Here is a 16858-nt window from a genome sequence, read left to right as displayed (position 1 = left end):
TATTTCTGTTGGTTTTTTTCTGAGTTAAGGGAGAAGCCCCACTTGTCAGCCCATTGTTGTATTTTATTAAGAGATTTTTTGAGTAAATTTTGGGCCATTTTAATGCTTTTAGTGCGGATCCAGATGGCTCCATCATCCGCGAAGTTTGATGTGTTTACTTTAGGGAACCCACGAGCACGGGTGTGCACTTCTTAGAAACCTAGAAACATAGCTTATATAATAATACCAATCGACAGCCAGAAGAACGTGCATATCCAACCAATCTCAAATAAACTCTATGATATATTTTGTGTGGATTTCGGATTAAGGATGTCCTGATTATCGAGGTTCCACTGTAACACTTTCATTGTTTGTTTACAAAGCCAGTGAAAAGACAGTGAACCATGATGTTATTTTCAATATCATAAATAATGTATACGAATCTCATAAGAAAATCAGCTTTAGTGAAGGGTTTGTTCAAGTTTAAAAGTATATAGAATGCTCTCTGACACTTCAAATCACACCTCTGAGTCATGCCTACTGACTTGATATAAGTCAGATTAGTGTCTGTTAGTCGTGAGGAGGAAAGGCGCTACGATTCGCTGCGCAGAATTGTGTCCCTTTGCCAAGCCAGAAACCTATGATTGTGGGTTCGAATCCCGGTTCGCCCTGATTATGTTTCTAGGTTTGTCAGCACCATACCCGTGCTCGTGGGTGTCACCAAAATGGTAAACGTCTGAGACCTGCATCACTTTGGGCTTTCCTCCCACATTAAGCTGACACGCCGTGATATACCGGTAACTGGAATATTGCTAAACCCAACTCACTCACTCACTCACTCACTGTTAATCGTAAGACCCCTTTCACTGATTGTAAAGTATTCCCCAATTCTAAGTGTATGAGTTCTAGTTGGCAAACACGGGGACAGTATTGTGTCCGTTCTCTTAGTTTTACTTACGTAGTATGGAGATGCATGCGTCATCTGTTCAAAGAAATGTACATAGTGCTCTTAAGTAATTGCAAAAAGTTTCACTGGCAGATGTTACTTGGTCGACTTTAAACTCGACGGAATATAAAAATAAACATTTTTGTAAATCTAAGGTGGCAGTAACTATACGGTCAGTCGCATGGGTATTGAAAAAACTCGAACAGACAATGGCGCCGGTACTCACGGCCGATTGGAGAATGCATTTCGATATTAGACCCGGTAGGTTTTGTCAACGATCTTCGTCACATAGCGCTGACACACGCTGCCATATAGACGCCTAGAGCAAGATATTACTTTTGGAAAATAGTGGAATATATTGGTTTGCTGGGGGGAATAAATTCACCGCGGAACCATCATAGCTCCAAATTAGGCAGACTAAAATCCAGACATGTCAGTGACCTGTCAATCACACAGTTACGTCAGCGGGTTGTGATGGTCGTGTATTGACAGAGGAAATAGATCACACTTTTCCACGGGTTTGTAATTTACTGTGATATGTAGATGAATGTAAGATGACATTTGACGCAGAGGAAAGCTTCCAAGAGGCGATGTGAATACGTTCTTGATTTTTTGTAACTATTTGCCTCAGCCAGATTACCCTTGCTTGGGGCATAGTTATGTTATTATGGCACTGAGCAATCAGAACTACAACTTGACTTGATGAAATTGGGAGAGTGGAGGGCATGGCGATGTGCGCGTGCGTGCTTGCGTGCATGCGTGCGTGCGTGAGTAAGTGTGTACGTGCGTGTGATTGTGTGTGCGTGCGTGAGTGAGAGTGAGTGAGTGAGTGAGTGAGTGAGTGAGTAAGTGTGTACGTGCGTGTGATTGTGTGTGCGTGCGTGCGTGAGTAAGTGAGTGAGTGAGTAAGAGTGTACGTGCGTGTGATTGTGTGTGCGTGCGTGCGTGCATGAGTGCGTGTGAGTATGTGCGTGCGTGCGTGTGTGTGTGTGTGGGTGTTTGTGTGTGCGTCAGTGTGTTTGTGTGTGAGTGCGTGCGTGCGTGCTTGCGTGTGTGTGAATGTGTGTGTGTGTGTCCATTCGTAATAAACTGTCGGGAAAAACCCGTATCCACCTATGTTTGATGGTGTCTAAAGCTGATACGAACAATGGTTCCTCGATGGTTATGTATTTGATTGGGACCTTAAGTTTGATGATTTCGACAACTGTTTTTAGCCTGGTAAGGTTTTGATAACGTTTCTAATTCATTGGCCAACTCAAGAGTACGCTTTTCTTGCCCGGCAGTTTAGATTATAATACTACTGACGCGGTTACCGCAGATGGGTTTTTTCGAGTTGAAGGTATTTGTTGATACGAGACTTGGTGAGTTTAACGCCGCTTTAAGTACTAGTATTCCAGTTCTATCACAGCGTGTCAGCTTGATGTGGGATGAAAGCCTGAAGTGATGCAGGTCTCAGACGTTCACCACTTTGGTGAAACACACGAGCACAGTATGGTGCTGACAAACTTAGGAAAATAATCAGGGCGAACCGGGATTCGAACCCACCACATAGACGATTTGGCCACCCGAACCCCCGAGTCGAAGTTATGTATCAACGTGAAGAATTTCATCACACAGGTACCCACCGAATCAGTGATGAAAATTGTATTTCGTAATGTGTAGATATGGATGAGTTGTTTCTCATGATCACATGCTCTTGGGACATTATTTCAGTCGTGACCAATGGAGATTTTCAGCGATAACAAAATATTTTCATAAAGAATTACACTTTACCAAAGACATTGATGCCAATTCCTCGCGATGTCAACACATCATATAAGTAGGTTGATTCAGTGACTTGATGTAAATGGTTTTAGAGTGAATATATAATTTCAAATGAACTATAAAATCATGTTAGCCTGGGCTGTGGATACACAACGCCGAGGGATAATAGTATTTAATGGCCAGACACTGCAACCGGCAACACAGCTGGTCGATGATCTACCGCAACACTAGCACCAAGTTCTGACACTAAGCAGGGTTTCTTCATCCGCCTTTCCTTTACACATCTGCAAAGCAATTATCTGAAGCGCAGCTTGAGGATGAAAAAACATTTTCAGAAAATATTGACAGCATAGAAAGACACAATCAGATCTGAATCGGCCATGTTGAATCTCGTGTCAATGGTAAAGCCTTCTGACAATGAGAGGTGGTGAGGTTTTCTATCATCATCGCGCTATCCGAAGGCTCGACATTAACAAGTGGCATCTTCTGTGATTCGCGATTTCTTAACCTTATATGATAACAACTTCTAAAGAAAATGACAATTGATGCAGATGACAACCACCAAAGTGAACGACTGCGGTGGCGCCCGTCAGTAGAACGAATTATTTTGTTTGTCAGGTTATCAGTTGACGGACATTTTCTGTAATGAGAATTGAATTACTGAAAAATGGTTCCATTAATATGTATCATGCATTTTTGCGTTGTCTTTCTGTAATCTGAAAAATATAACAAATGGATCAGTTTTCCAAAGTTTTAAACTTGATTTGGGATGAACAATGCGTGAAGCCCATTCTTGGTATCCTCAGCCCTGCACATGATATGGCTGGATGCTGCCCAATGCGGCGTAAAACCATACTCACTCGGTTTCCTAGTAAGTACCGTGTTATCTGTACTATCCGCCCCCGGTAACACAAAACACACAAATTTGATAGGTCATTTCAACGTAGTGTAATATATCCCAAAAATGTGATCTTTCCAGATCGATTATTAAGAAAATAAGGATCCATGCGTCGATACAAAGCCAATTAACCAAATTAAGTTTGCAAAATTATATAAATACAATGAAATCTCGTTTGAAGCCATATCTCTTAGCATCCCTGCAGCATCCGACTTCGCATCTATCCATTTGTCTAATTAATATCAGCACCAAAATACCAAAGACGAAATCTGTTCGATGTTCCCGAGGTCTTCGAGATAACAGCTTCGTTTGGTAAAAGTATTGTTGAAACAAACCTGTGTATTACCAAGGGGTGTATATATGACTCATAACTGGCACAACTGTACATTCATGAACGCGCTGGATATAGGTACACAACAATAATGTAGCAGTGCACTGACACCTAATTTCGTGTGTATGACCTTATAGCGGCGGTAAGGCGAGGGCAGCCATTGTAAGTTGACTAATTTGAGAACATGTCTGGCACAATCCTGAATCGTTGGTTTTACTTTTCGTGTCAGTAATCTCAAAAGTTGCTTTTCGAAAATTGAAATCGCAGAAGCGACAAGACCGATAATTCAACAGAGCTTTCAGGGCGATATGATGGAAGGCAGTCGGACGGTTGCCCATGGCAACATATGAGGCCCAAGATGGCGTGTGATTTTAACACAAGCGGTGGATGTGGTGTCTACCTTCTCGGTTGGAATTGTCTCTCACTTGCGTCCAATTAGCGCAGTGTCTCTGTTTCTTTGGCTGCCTACGTTAGTTTGTCTTGTTCTTCCTCTTTTTGATTCAAAGTGCTTCATCCTGTCATTCAGGATGTTAGTTGAGGTCTGATTGTGGTGAAAACCCAAGGGTGAGGGTGAGGGTGAGGGTGAGGGTGAGGGTGAGGGTGGGAATGAGGGTGAGATTGAGGGTGGGGTGAGGGTGGGGGTGAAGGTGAGGGTGGGGTGAAGGTGGGAATGAAGGTGATAGTGAGGGTGGGGTGAGGGTGGGAATGATGGTGGGGGTGAGAGTGAGGGTGGGGGTGAAGGTGAGGGTGGGGTGAAGGTGGGAATAAGGGTGAGAGTGAGGGTGGGGTGAGGGTAGGAATGATGGTGGGAATGAGGGTGAGGGTGAAGGTGGGAATGAGGGTGAGATTGAGGGTGGGGTGAGGGTGAGGATTGGAATGATGGTGGGAATGAGGGTGAGGGTGAAGGTGGGAATGAGGGTGAGATTGAGGGTGGGGTGAGGGTGGGGGTGAAGGTGAGGGTGGGGTGAAGGTGGGAATGAAGGTGATAGTGAGGGTGGGGTGAGGGTGGGAATGATGGTGGGGGTGAGAGTGAGGGTGGGGGTGAAGGTGAGGGTGGGGTGAAGGTGGGAATGAGGGTGAGAGTGAGGGTGGGTTGAGGGTAGGAATGATGGTTGGGGTGAGGTTGAGAGTGGGAATGATGGTGAGGGTGGGGATGAAGGTGAGGGTGGGAATGAGGGTGGGAGTGGGGTTGAGGGTGAGGGTGAGAGTGGGGGTGGGGGTGGGGCTGGGGGTGGGAGTGAGAGTGAGGGTGGAACTGAGGGTGAAGGTGAGGGTGAGGGTGATATAAATAGGCTTCATTCATTGTAACCGTGTGGGGAATTATACTCGTCTTTTGGAATGAACACCAACACCATCCCTTCGACACATAGGTACAATGTATGAAGGATATCGTTCGTTCGTTAAATAAAGAAAAAAACTTCACTCACTTCCTGAGCTTGTCACGATCCGGGGTAGAATAGGTCTTCAGCATCCAATGCTTGCCGTAAAAGACGACTATGCTTGTCGTAACAGGCGACAAACGGGATCGCGTGGTCAGGCTCGCTGACTTGGTTGACGCATGGCATCGTATTCCTTTTGCTTAGATGCTCATGATATCAATCACTGTATCTCCTGGTCCAGACTTATTATTAACAGACCACCGTCATTAAACTGGAATATTGCTGGATGCGGCGTTACAGAACAAACAACAAACACAATATAAGTGACACAAGGTATAATACCAATGGGGAGATCGTATATCCCCCCCCCCCCCCCGCAGTCCCACAGACTGTTTGTCAGAAGCCATCTAAAATAAGGGTGGCATGGTCAGGCACTTTGTGCGTAATAGTTACCCTACAGCATGAAACGTTGACAATTCTATCAATTCTATTGGGGTTAATATAAGTCTGTGTTTTGCATCTTAATCAGGAGGAGTAGGTTAGCCACTGGCAGCCTGCTCATCTGAGGCGCCGCAATTCGCTGTGTAGAGTTGCGTCCCTTGGGCGTGCCAACAATCTATGATCGTGGGTTATACCTGATGAATATATATCGATAGAATTAGCAACGTAATAGGATCAACAATACAAATGATCCGCACACACCTACAGCCATATACCAGTAGACAAGCAGATGAGTGTCACGTCCTTGTGCAATAAGCATCCCTCAGACAAAATAACACCAAAAACCAATTCATTACATCAATAATTATTTCCTCGTCGGGTTACAGATCCTAGAAAATAGAGATGTCTAAGGGCTGACATCGGTATGTTGATATAGGAAATCTACGCTGAAATAAACACGTGAAATGTCAAGCAGGCGTTTACGTCATGAGATCAGTCTGCGAGTGCTGTTGTTCATCAGCACTTTGGCCCAACGCGGTGAGCATCTAGACCAATAATCTCAATTTACAACATTAATCTATAATGATACGTCTAGACCAATAATGTCTCCAGCCATTCTGTGGTATGGCATGAAGGCAAACATCATAATCGCTTCTCTTTGATGGGTGATTATCTGGTATTTTATAGTTTATCATGTTCATCATATAATATTTATGTTTCTGTTAGTCGAGATGTCTTTCTTAATTTCCTATTTTTTCTTTTCATATTTGGATCTATCTTGATATAATTTGTATCTTGTTGGTTCGGTCTGATTGTGGGTTCGTCACTGGATATTTGTCATTCGACTGTTGCTGAAATAATCTTTAACTTGCAGTTCTACTCAGACTATGTCTGGGTGTGTGATACTACTGAGTCCATTTTGCTGCGAGGTTTTGACTTAATTCTTGTTGTTCAGAAGTTTAGGTGATAATCAAATACTACGGAATAACGACAATTTCGAAATAGAGGGAAAAATAGATATACGTGTATGTTAAAGTTTGGGACAGGTTTAAGTTCGACATGCGTCTAGGATGACATCTGTAACAGGGTGCTAAGCTTGTAAATATTCCGAGTATTTCATAAACATGTGTTTACGATTCAGTTTCAAACAGTGAGGGGCGCATGGGTGGCTCAGTCGTCTAAGGCGCCGCGATTCGCTGTGCAGAGTTGCGTCCCTTGGGCACGCCAGAAACGTATGATTGTGGGTCGTCCCGATTATGTTTCTAGGTTTGTCAGCACCATACCCGTGCTCGTGGGTTTCACCAAAGAGACCTGCATCACTTCGGGCTTTCCTCCCACATTTATACGGTTAAAAGCGGCGTTAAACCCAACTCATTCACACAAACAGAGCTGATGCCAAGTGTTTGGTGATGGCACCAGTCACATACACATGCAAGGCAAGTCAATTGTTCACCTGAATAGATTTTAGAACATATAATAATAGTTAAGAAAGAATTGCACCACACATCATCGTCACCGATGCGTTAAATTGTCTCCACATGACTAACATCAAACCTTTTGAAAGCTTTCCTGATGCCTTTAATGTTGAAACCCTGATCAAAAACCTTTTGAGCAGGAGTCGTCAAACATGAAAATCGTCGTGAAACTGGCATGCTGGATTGTATCTCAAAGCTTGTGAAATGTAGACATCAAAGGCTGGGGATGATGCGATGTTGCTCGATCGACAGAGGGAAAATTGACTGTTTTGAAAGTTGAAGTAACCGCTCTTGTCATACAGTCTTGTGGAGAGCATTTTGACGCTCTAAATATATAACAGATATGAACCAGATGATTATTGTTGTCAGAAGTTCAGGGGACAATTTCAAAATAGAGGAATTGAGGAAAATATACTTATCTAGTACATTAACAGATGAGGTGGTATCACTGGTCTCTCTTATTTCTAGATAGGAAATTAGATACATATGTTTTAGTCTGGGACGGGGCTCGTGTTCGTCATACCTACTTATATGGTCGGGACAGGGTCTATGATTCGAAATGTGCATACGGTAAAATCTAGGACAACACACCTCGTTTAAGAAAGCAGTGATTCCATATTCCAGAGTTTGAAATACCTGAAGCGATTGTATGTTTAACATCGTCCATAAAATTTGGTTGAAGTATTATTTACTTCTACCATAGGAGCAGCTGGATTTTGTTTAAAAACAGGTGAACACGGTTATTAATGATGTACGTCATGTGTCGGCCATCCAGATGCATGACATCTCAATACAAAGTCTCCACACCAATCATCCCCTGTCTCAGCCACTTACCTGTCTCCAAGCGGTATCAGACCTTCCTAAGTTTGCATCACCGGTTACGATAACTGATCTAATCGAACGCACCTAATCCAAGCAGATCACGTCCACACGAGACCTCATCAGTTCTCGCGTGGCTGCCGTCATCCATATTACGTCATGCGTGTGGGGATGTCGTAAAAGGATTGTTCGAACGTTTAATATTCGTGTAACTGCTACACGAGATTATTTCGGGTGTTGGTTTGTGAAATGAATGTTAGCAGCACATTCACGTTCTTGAGGGACTTACTGGCCTGCATAAATTGAGGTAAGCTGATTGCTATTATACACACTGATCCATGTCCCTATATATACAAAGCCTGTGCGTTTATCCATTCAACTTTTTATGTTGGCTTATTAACGTAGCATTGTCTCAGCAAAAGGTCTTTGGCGGGAACGATTAAACGAAAATAACATTTTGGTAAAAAATGAGGTGAGGTGAAATGGGGATTAACGTCGCGTCCAAGATTATTGCACTTATATAGCGACGTGCATGTATATGTGTGTGTTTGTGTAGCTGCTTGTACTAGTCCGTACTGATGTCGATTTGTAGTGCTAGCTCACCGAGAAACCATGCCCCAGTTTAACATGAATACCCCACTCAGACACAGTATACTGACTCCGAGCCGACCAGTCCTTGTTTTAGCCCCTTAATGCCGAGCGCCAGACAGGGTAACAACAAGTACATCTTTTAACGTCTTTTGGTATGACGCGGCCGGGGATCGAACCCCGGACCTTCCGCTCTCCGGGCGGACGCTCTACCAATAGACCACGGAGGTGGTCGTAAAAATTGAAAAGAAATGAAAATCAAATGATGTTCGGGAATTTTGAGATGCACTTCGCACGGATTTTATCCGTAAGTAAATGTTACTCTAACGTGTTATAAACGCTTTTTTAAATATTTATTTAGACTTCAAAGGAAACCAAGTAAATTAAATGAAACGCTGACACAGGCGTGAGGTTCACGGAATAAGAGAAATAGAAAATATTAATCAGTGTAAAAGTACTTGTCACTAGAGCCTTATACAATTAAATCTCCAAACGCTGAAAATTTTTCATATCTCACGTAACGCCTAACTCAAGCATTAATTTTTATCGATAGTTTTGTACTGATAAGATAATGGCTTTATTTTTTTTAATTTCCTCACTTGATCGATTACTGACAGCAAGGTCGCTGTGACTCTTTGAAGGATGCGGCTGTCGACTATGCATGGCTTCGTTATAAGGGCGTATATTCTACACTAGGTTTTATTGTTTTATATGCTGCCTAAGGGGTGCATAAGGTTTTAAAGAGCCTGCCATACTACTACCATAACTATTACCGCTACCACCTCAGTCACACTATCATCTCCAGGACATTGTTATTACCACCACACTACTGTCTCCATCACACTACAGTCTCCATCACACTACAGTCTCTATCACACTGCAGTCTCCATCACACTGCAGTCTCCATCACACTATCATCTCCATCACACTATCATCTCCATCACACTACAGTCTCCATCACACTGCAGTCTCTATCACACTGCAGTCTCCATCACACGCCAGTCTCCATCACACGACAGTCTCCATCACACTATCATCTCCATCACACTGCAGTCTCCATCACACGACAGTCTCCATCACACTATCATCTCCATCACACTATCATCTCCATCACACTACAGTCTCTATCACACTGCAGTCTCCATCACACTGCAGTCTCCATCACACTATCATCTCCATCACACTATCATCTCCATCACACTACAGTCTCCATCACACTGCAGTCTCTATCACACTGCAGTCTCCATCACACGACAGTCTCCATCACACGACAGTCTCCATCACACTATCATCTCCATCACACTGCAGTCTCCATCACACGACAGTCTCCATCACACTATCATCTCCATCACACTATCATCTCCATCACACTACAGTCTCCATCACACTGCAGTCTCTATCACACTACTGTCTCCATCACACTGCAGTCTCCATCACACTACAGTCTCCATCACACGACAGTCTCCATCACACTACAGTCTCCATCACACGACAGTCTCCATCACACTATCATCTCCATCACACTATCATCTCCATCACACTACAGTCCCCATCACACTGCAGTCTCCATCACACTGCAGTCCCCATCACACTACAGTCTCCATCGCACTGCAGTCTCCATCACACTGCAGTCTCCATCACACTACAGTCCCCATCACACTGCAGTCTCCATCACACTGCAGTCCCCATCACACTACAGTCTCTATCACACTACAGTCTCCATCGCACTGCAGTCTCCATCACACTGCAGTCTCCATCACACTACAGTCTCCATCACACTGCAGTCTCCATCACACTGCAGTCCCCATCACACTACAGTCTCCATCGCACTGCAGTCTCCATCACACTGCAGTCTCCATCACACGACAGTCTCCATCACACTACAGTCTCTATCACACGACAGTCTCCATCACACTACAGTCTCCATCACACTACAGTCTCCATCACACTACAGTCTCCATCACACTACAGTCTTTATCACACGACAGTCTCCATCACACTACAGTCTCCATCACACGACAGTCTCCATCACACTACAGTCTCCATCACACTACAGTCTCCATCACACGACAGTCTCCATCACACGACAGTCTCCATCACACGACAGTCTCCATCACACTACAGTCTCCATCACACTGCGGTCTCCATCACACTACAGTCCCCATCACACTACAGTCTCCATCACACTGCAGTCTCCATCACACTACAGTCTCCATCACACTACAGTCTCCATCACACTACAGTCTCAATCACACTACAGTCTCCATCACACTACAGTCTCCATCACACGACAGTCTCCATCACACTGCAGTCTCCATCACACGACAGTCCCCATCACACTACTGTCTCCATCACACTGCAGTCTCCATCACACTACAGTCTCCATCACACTACAGTCTCCATCACACTACAGTCTCCATCGCACTGCAGTCTCCATCACACTGCAGTCTCCATCACACTACAGTCTCCATCACACTGCAGTCTCCATCACACTGCAGTCCCCATCACACTACAGTCTCCATCGCACTGCAGTCTCCATCACACTGCAGTCTCCATCACACGACAGTCTCCATCACACTACAGTCTCTATCACACGACAGTCTCCATCACACTACAGTCTCCATCACACTACAGTCTCCATCACACTACAGTCTCCATCACACTACAGTCTTTATCACACGACAGTCTCCATCACACTACAGTCTCCATCACACGACAGTCTCCATCACACTACAGTCTCCATCACACTACAGTCTCCATCACACGACAGTCTCCATCACACGACAGTCTCCATCACACGACAGTCTCCATCACACTACAGTCTCCATCACACTGCGGTCTCCATCACACTACAGTCCCCATCACACTACAGTCTCCATCACACTGCAGTCTCCATCACACTACAGTCTCCATCACACTACAGTCTCCATCACACTACAGTCTCAATCACACTACAGTCTCCATCACACTACAGTCTCCATCACACGACAGTCTCCATCACACTGCAGTCTCCATCACACGACAGTCCCCATCACACTACAGTCTCAACCACACTACTGTCTCCATCACACTGCAGTCTCCATCACACTACAGTCTCCATCACACTACAGTCTCCATCACACTACAGTCTCCATCACACTACAGTCTCCATCACACGACAGTCTCCATCACACTGCAGTCTCCATCACACTACAGTCCCCATCACACTACAGTCTCAACCACACTACAGTCTCCATCACACTACAGTCTCCATCACACTGCAGTCTCCATCACACTACAGTCCCCATCACACTACAGTCTCCATCACACTACAGTCTCCATCACACTACAGTCTCCATCACACGACAGTCCCCATCACACTACAGTCTCCATCACACGACAGTCGCCATCACACTGCAGTCTCCATCACACTACAGTCTCCATCACACTGCAGTCTCCATCACACTACAGTCTCCATCACACTACAGTCTCCATCACACTGCAGTCTCCATCTCACTACAGTCCCCATCACACTACAGTCTCCATCACACTGCAGTCTCCATCACACTACAGTCTCCATCACACTACAGTCTCCATCACACTACAGTCTCCATCACACGACAGTCTCCATCACACTGCAGTCTCCATCACACTACAGTCCCCATCACACTACAGTCTCCATCACACTGCTGTCTCCATCACACTACAGTCTCCATCACACTACAGTCTCCATCACACGACAGTCCCCATCACACTACAGTCTCCATCACACGACAGTCTCCATCACACTGCAGTCTCCATCACACTACAGTCTCCATCACACTGCAGTCTCCATCACACTACAGTCTCCATCACACTACAGTCTCCATCACACTGCAGTCTCCATCTCACTACAGTCCCCATCACACTACAGTCTCCATCACACTGCAGTCTCCATCACACTACAGTCTCCATCACACTACAGTCTCCATCACACTACAGTCTCCATCACACTACAGTCTCCATCACACGACAGTCTCCATCACACTGCAGTCTCCATCACACTACAGTCCCCATCACACTACAGTCTCCATCACACTGCTGTCTCCATCACACTACAGTCTCCATCACACTACAGTCTCCATCACACTACAGTCTCAATCACACTGCAGTCTCCATCACACTACAGTCTCCATCACACTACAGTCTCCATCACACTACAGTCTCAACCACACTACAGTCTCCATCACACTACAGTCTCCATCACACTGCAGTCTCCATCACACTATCATCTCTATCACACTACAGTCTCCATCACACTATCATCTCTATCACACTACAGTCTCTATCACACTGCAGTCTCCATCACACGACAGTCTCCATCACACTATCATCTCTATCACACTACAGTCTCCATCACACTATCATCTCTATCACACTACAGTCTCTATCACACTACAGTCTCCATCACACTATCATCTCCATCACACTATCATCTCCATCACACTACAGTCTCCATCACACTATCATCTCAATCACACTGCAGTCTCCATCACACTACAGTCTCTATCACACTACAGTCTCTATCACACTACAGTCTCCATCACACTACAGTCTCCATCACACTATCATCTCAATCACACTGCAGTCTCCATCACACTATCATCTCAACCACACTGCAATCTCTATCACACTGCAGTCTCCATCACACTACAATCTCCATAGCACTACAGTCTCCATCGCACTACAGTCTCCATCAAACTAAGTCTCCATCACACTGCGGTCTCCATCACACTACAGTCCCCATCACACTACAATCTCCATCAAACTAAGTCTCCGACACACTACAATCTCCATCGCACTACTGTCTCCATCGCACTACAAGCTCCATCAGACTAAGTCTCCGACACACTGCAGCCTCCATCACACCACAATCTCCATCACACTACCCCTAGCATCTCCAGCAACCCAGTACCTTCTTCCAGAACTACAGCGCCTCACATCTATTGTTCATTCTCTTCCCACTCATTAAAATCTTCATCTGAAAAAAACACACACTTTTTGTGTGTGATAAGCAGGAAGAACAAGTTTCGAGTTATTTGTTCCGCTTCAGGTGCACCACGTGACGACCGTGGCGTTACTTTACAAATGCTTGCGTACATAGAACTCCAACATAACAATGTTCTTGACAGCGTCTCAGTTTTTGTCAAGCGTATTAACAATACACATCACCGGTAGAGACGATGTTAAAAGACACCACAACTCTAATAACCTACAGAAACACGTGTCCTTTAGTGTTAGGTGTACTGTCTGTAACAGACTGGGTACAGCTTGACCAGTGTCCAGCGTCCCCCCAGAGAGTACATCACAGAGACTGACCACCTGCTGCCTGGCTAAAATCGTTCTCATGTACACATAGTGCCTCACTTGAGGGGCATCGTTATGCCAGCACTGGCTGCGACCTGCTCAAGGGATATCGGGAACTGGATGTGTGAAGGGGCTGTCATAGACATTCTTAATCTTGTCGCTGTGACCGAGAAATTATGTTGATGAATAGATTTGTAAGAAAACATCTTTTTTGATTGTTTTTGATGATTAACAGCTACCCAGAATGGTTATATTTAAACATGGTAATTAACTCACTAACTCAACTTATACGCGGTAAACCTCAAAATGAATTTGTTTGAATGAGAGAGGTAACGAGTTCATATATACAGGGAGAGAAGAGAGCGAGAGACGGAGTGAGTGAGAAAGAAAACCATGAGACAGACAGACACAGAGAGAAGGGTGGGTGGAGACGGGGGGAGAGAGAGAGAGAGAGAGAGAGAGAGAGAGAGAGAGAGAGAGAGAGAGATAGAACAAAGAGAGAGAGAGAGGACAGTTAGGAGGAGAGATCGAGAGAGATAGGGATGGGGAAGAGAGAAGGTAGATAGAGGGGGTTGAGAGAGGGTTGAGAAAGAGAGGAGAGAGAGAGGAGAGAGAGATAGGGATGGGGAAGATAGGACGGTAGAGAGAGAGAGGAGAGAGGGGAGAGAGAAAGAGAGGAGAGAGTGAATGAGTGAGTGAGTCTGGTTTTACGCCGCTTTTAGCATTATTCCAGCAATATCACGGCGGGGGACACCAGAAATGAGCTTCACACATTGTACCCACGTCGGGAATCGAACCTGGGTCTTCGGCGAGAGAGAGAAGTGACCCGTCGTTAACTCGAATTTCTTTAACCAATAACATCACTGCAGACTGTTGTTTTATCCTCCGGTTGATTCCTCACCGACATTACACGAATAGACACATACATGGTCAAATATCAGCTGCACTCGGCTTATTTCAAAGCCCGGATAACTCGCATATATCTATATATGGTTTATAGTTCGAATAAGAAGGTTTCTCTCTGTGTGCGTGATACACCTCAATATATATGAGCAAAACTTGTCCTGGCTACATAACGTTAACGTTCACAACAGATTTAAGTACATGTAATTTACCTCACACACATGCAACGCTACAATTTATTTGTTTTCCTTCTTGGCAATAAATCTTTCACTTAGAGTGTGTGAAACTAATTATGTTTTTTTTTATTTTCTTAAATATCCAATTTAGTTCCCAAATCGCTTGTACAACAATCGCAGCCGCCGGTCAGATATCACTACTTAGATCGGTTTACGCTAAGCCGCAACCCAGTATCGAGGACTCCGGGGAACCACGAGCATTAATAAAGCACAGGAGTTATCAGAAAATATTTGATAGAAAATCCATTCATATTGTTACTGTTTCCGTAAAACAAAGTCATAAATATTGATAAGGAGACTGACTCATATTTAAAGAAACGTATTGAAAATCATGATTCAGTGAATTGACTTTCTATCTTATAACGGATTTTCTGAGTCATTTAGTTTCATATTTTGTTTATGGCGTTCAATAAAAAACTAATTTATTGGTAGTCGTTTCTGTAACCTTAAAAAATATTGATTAATAATTCCCTGGGAATATTTCTGTAATATAATTTGATTCTCATGCTGAATCAACCGATTATCTTCTATCGATAATGCATAAAGGAAATTGAAAATTCCATATTTTTTACAGGTTGTGGATTAATGATTTTAGCATGTTGGGATTCAAGAGATTTTTTGTTCAGTTGACACTTACAAATTGGATCTAGTTTTTTCAATCTTAAAAGATTATACTTTTCATTGCTTTATTCCAGGCATAGCTTCGCCATAGAGGCGGTTCCGTGGTAAATAGTGAATAATTTATTAGGCCTGGTGTATCTGCCAAATCTCCTTTAAAAATATTTACGCTTTTTAGATGTTAAAGAAGCCTATTTTCTTTAGTTTTCTGCAAACTTCAAGACCTTTCACAACCACTGCTGATTATTTCTTAAAAAGAAAGTTGAAAAACGGAATCGTGTTTGAGTGACTATCGACGGTTTTAACCGTATTTCAACCCCATATGCATAACGTTGTGTCACATGGCGGATGAAGGGCGCCTGTATGTTTTATCTCATGTGGCCGTATAGTGCTAATCAGAGATTCCAATCCACAACATGCATGGGGAAACGCGTTTAGCTAAGTGACGCAACTCTTCACATGGAATAAGGTCGGCCGTGACACTGAAACATGAGTGAGTGAGTGAGTGAGTGAGTTGCAGGTAACGCTGCTTTGTCAATATCCTGAAACATGTTAAAATATTTGAAATGGAATTTTCTTACAATTTATAAATAAAACTACATACTTTGATTCAAAGTCGTTGTTTTGGTACTATTACATAATTACGGATTTTTTCCCCTACTTAGAAAGTATACTGAAAGACTGAAAACAGTTGCCGAAACACTGAAAACTTAAAGTCTAGATCGTAACTATATTACCCGTATCAGATACATCACCACCGAATAACCATTTCTTGTTTGTTTCATTTTTAGCCATCAAACATGGGTGTATATTTCCTTCCCCCGGCAGTGTATTTTAATATTTCATCTAACGTAGTAACGGCCATTATGGTCTTTGGTTTTCCACGGACTTATATAGTTTATATAGGTCCGTGGGTCGTCTAAGTCTAAGAGGGGGCACGGGTAGCCCAGTCGTCTAAGGCGCCGCGATTCGCTGTGCAGAGTTGCGTCCCTTGGGCACGCCAGAAACCTATGATTGTGGGTTCGAATCCCGGTTCGCCCCGATTATGTTTCTAGGTTTGTCAGCACCATACCCGTGCGCGTGGGTTTCACCGAAGTGCTAAACGTCTGAGACCTGTATCACTTGGGGCTTTCCTCCCACACTAAGCTGACACGAC

At 44.0% G+C, this 16858-nt stretch overlaps 1 protein-coding gene across 1 annotated transcript; it reads right to left on the bottom strand.

The window, feature by feature from the left end:
• Window positions 1–4448: 4448 nt before the first annotated feature.
• Window positions 4449–8183, bottom strand: LOC139455268 (uncharacterized). The gene is made up of 2 exons (XM_071236823.1): window positions 8120–8183; window positions 4449–5173 (listed from the first exon to the last, which is right to left on the bottom strand). The coding sequence occupies exons 1-2, from the start codon at window positions 8181–8183 to the stop codon at window positions 4449–4451; spliced, it is 789 nt and encodes a 262-aa protein (XP_071092924.1).
• Between the last annotated feature and the right edge of the window lie 8675 nt (window positions 8184–16858).

The sequence above is a fragment of the Haliotis cracherodii genome, unplaced genomic scaffold (assembly GCF_022045235.1).
Source record: "Haliotis cracherodii isolate W230 unplaced genomic scaffold, xgHalCrac1.p SCAF_1, whole genome shotgun sequence".
Lineage (NCBI taxonomy): Eukaryota > Metazoa > Mollusca > Gastropoda > Lepetellida > Haliotidae > Haliotis > Haliotis cracherodii.
The sequence above is the reverse complement of the archived record's forward strand: the minus strand, read 5'-3'. Positions and strand labels throughout refer to the sequence as shown.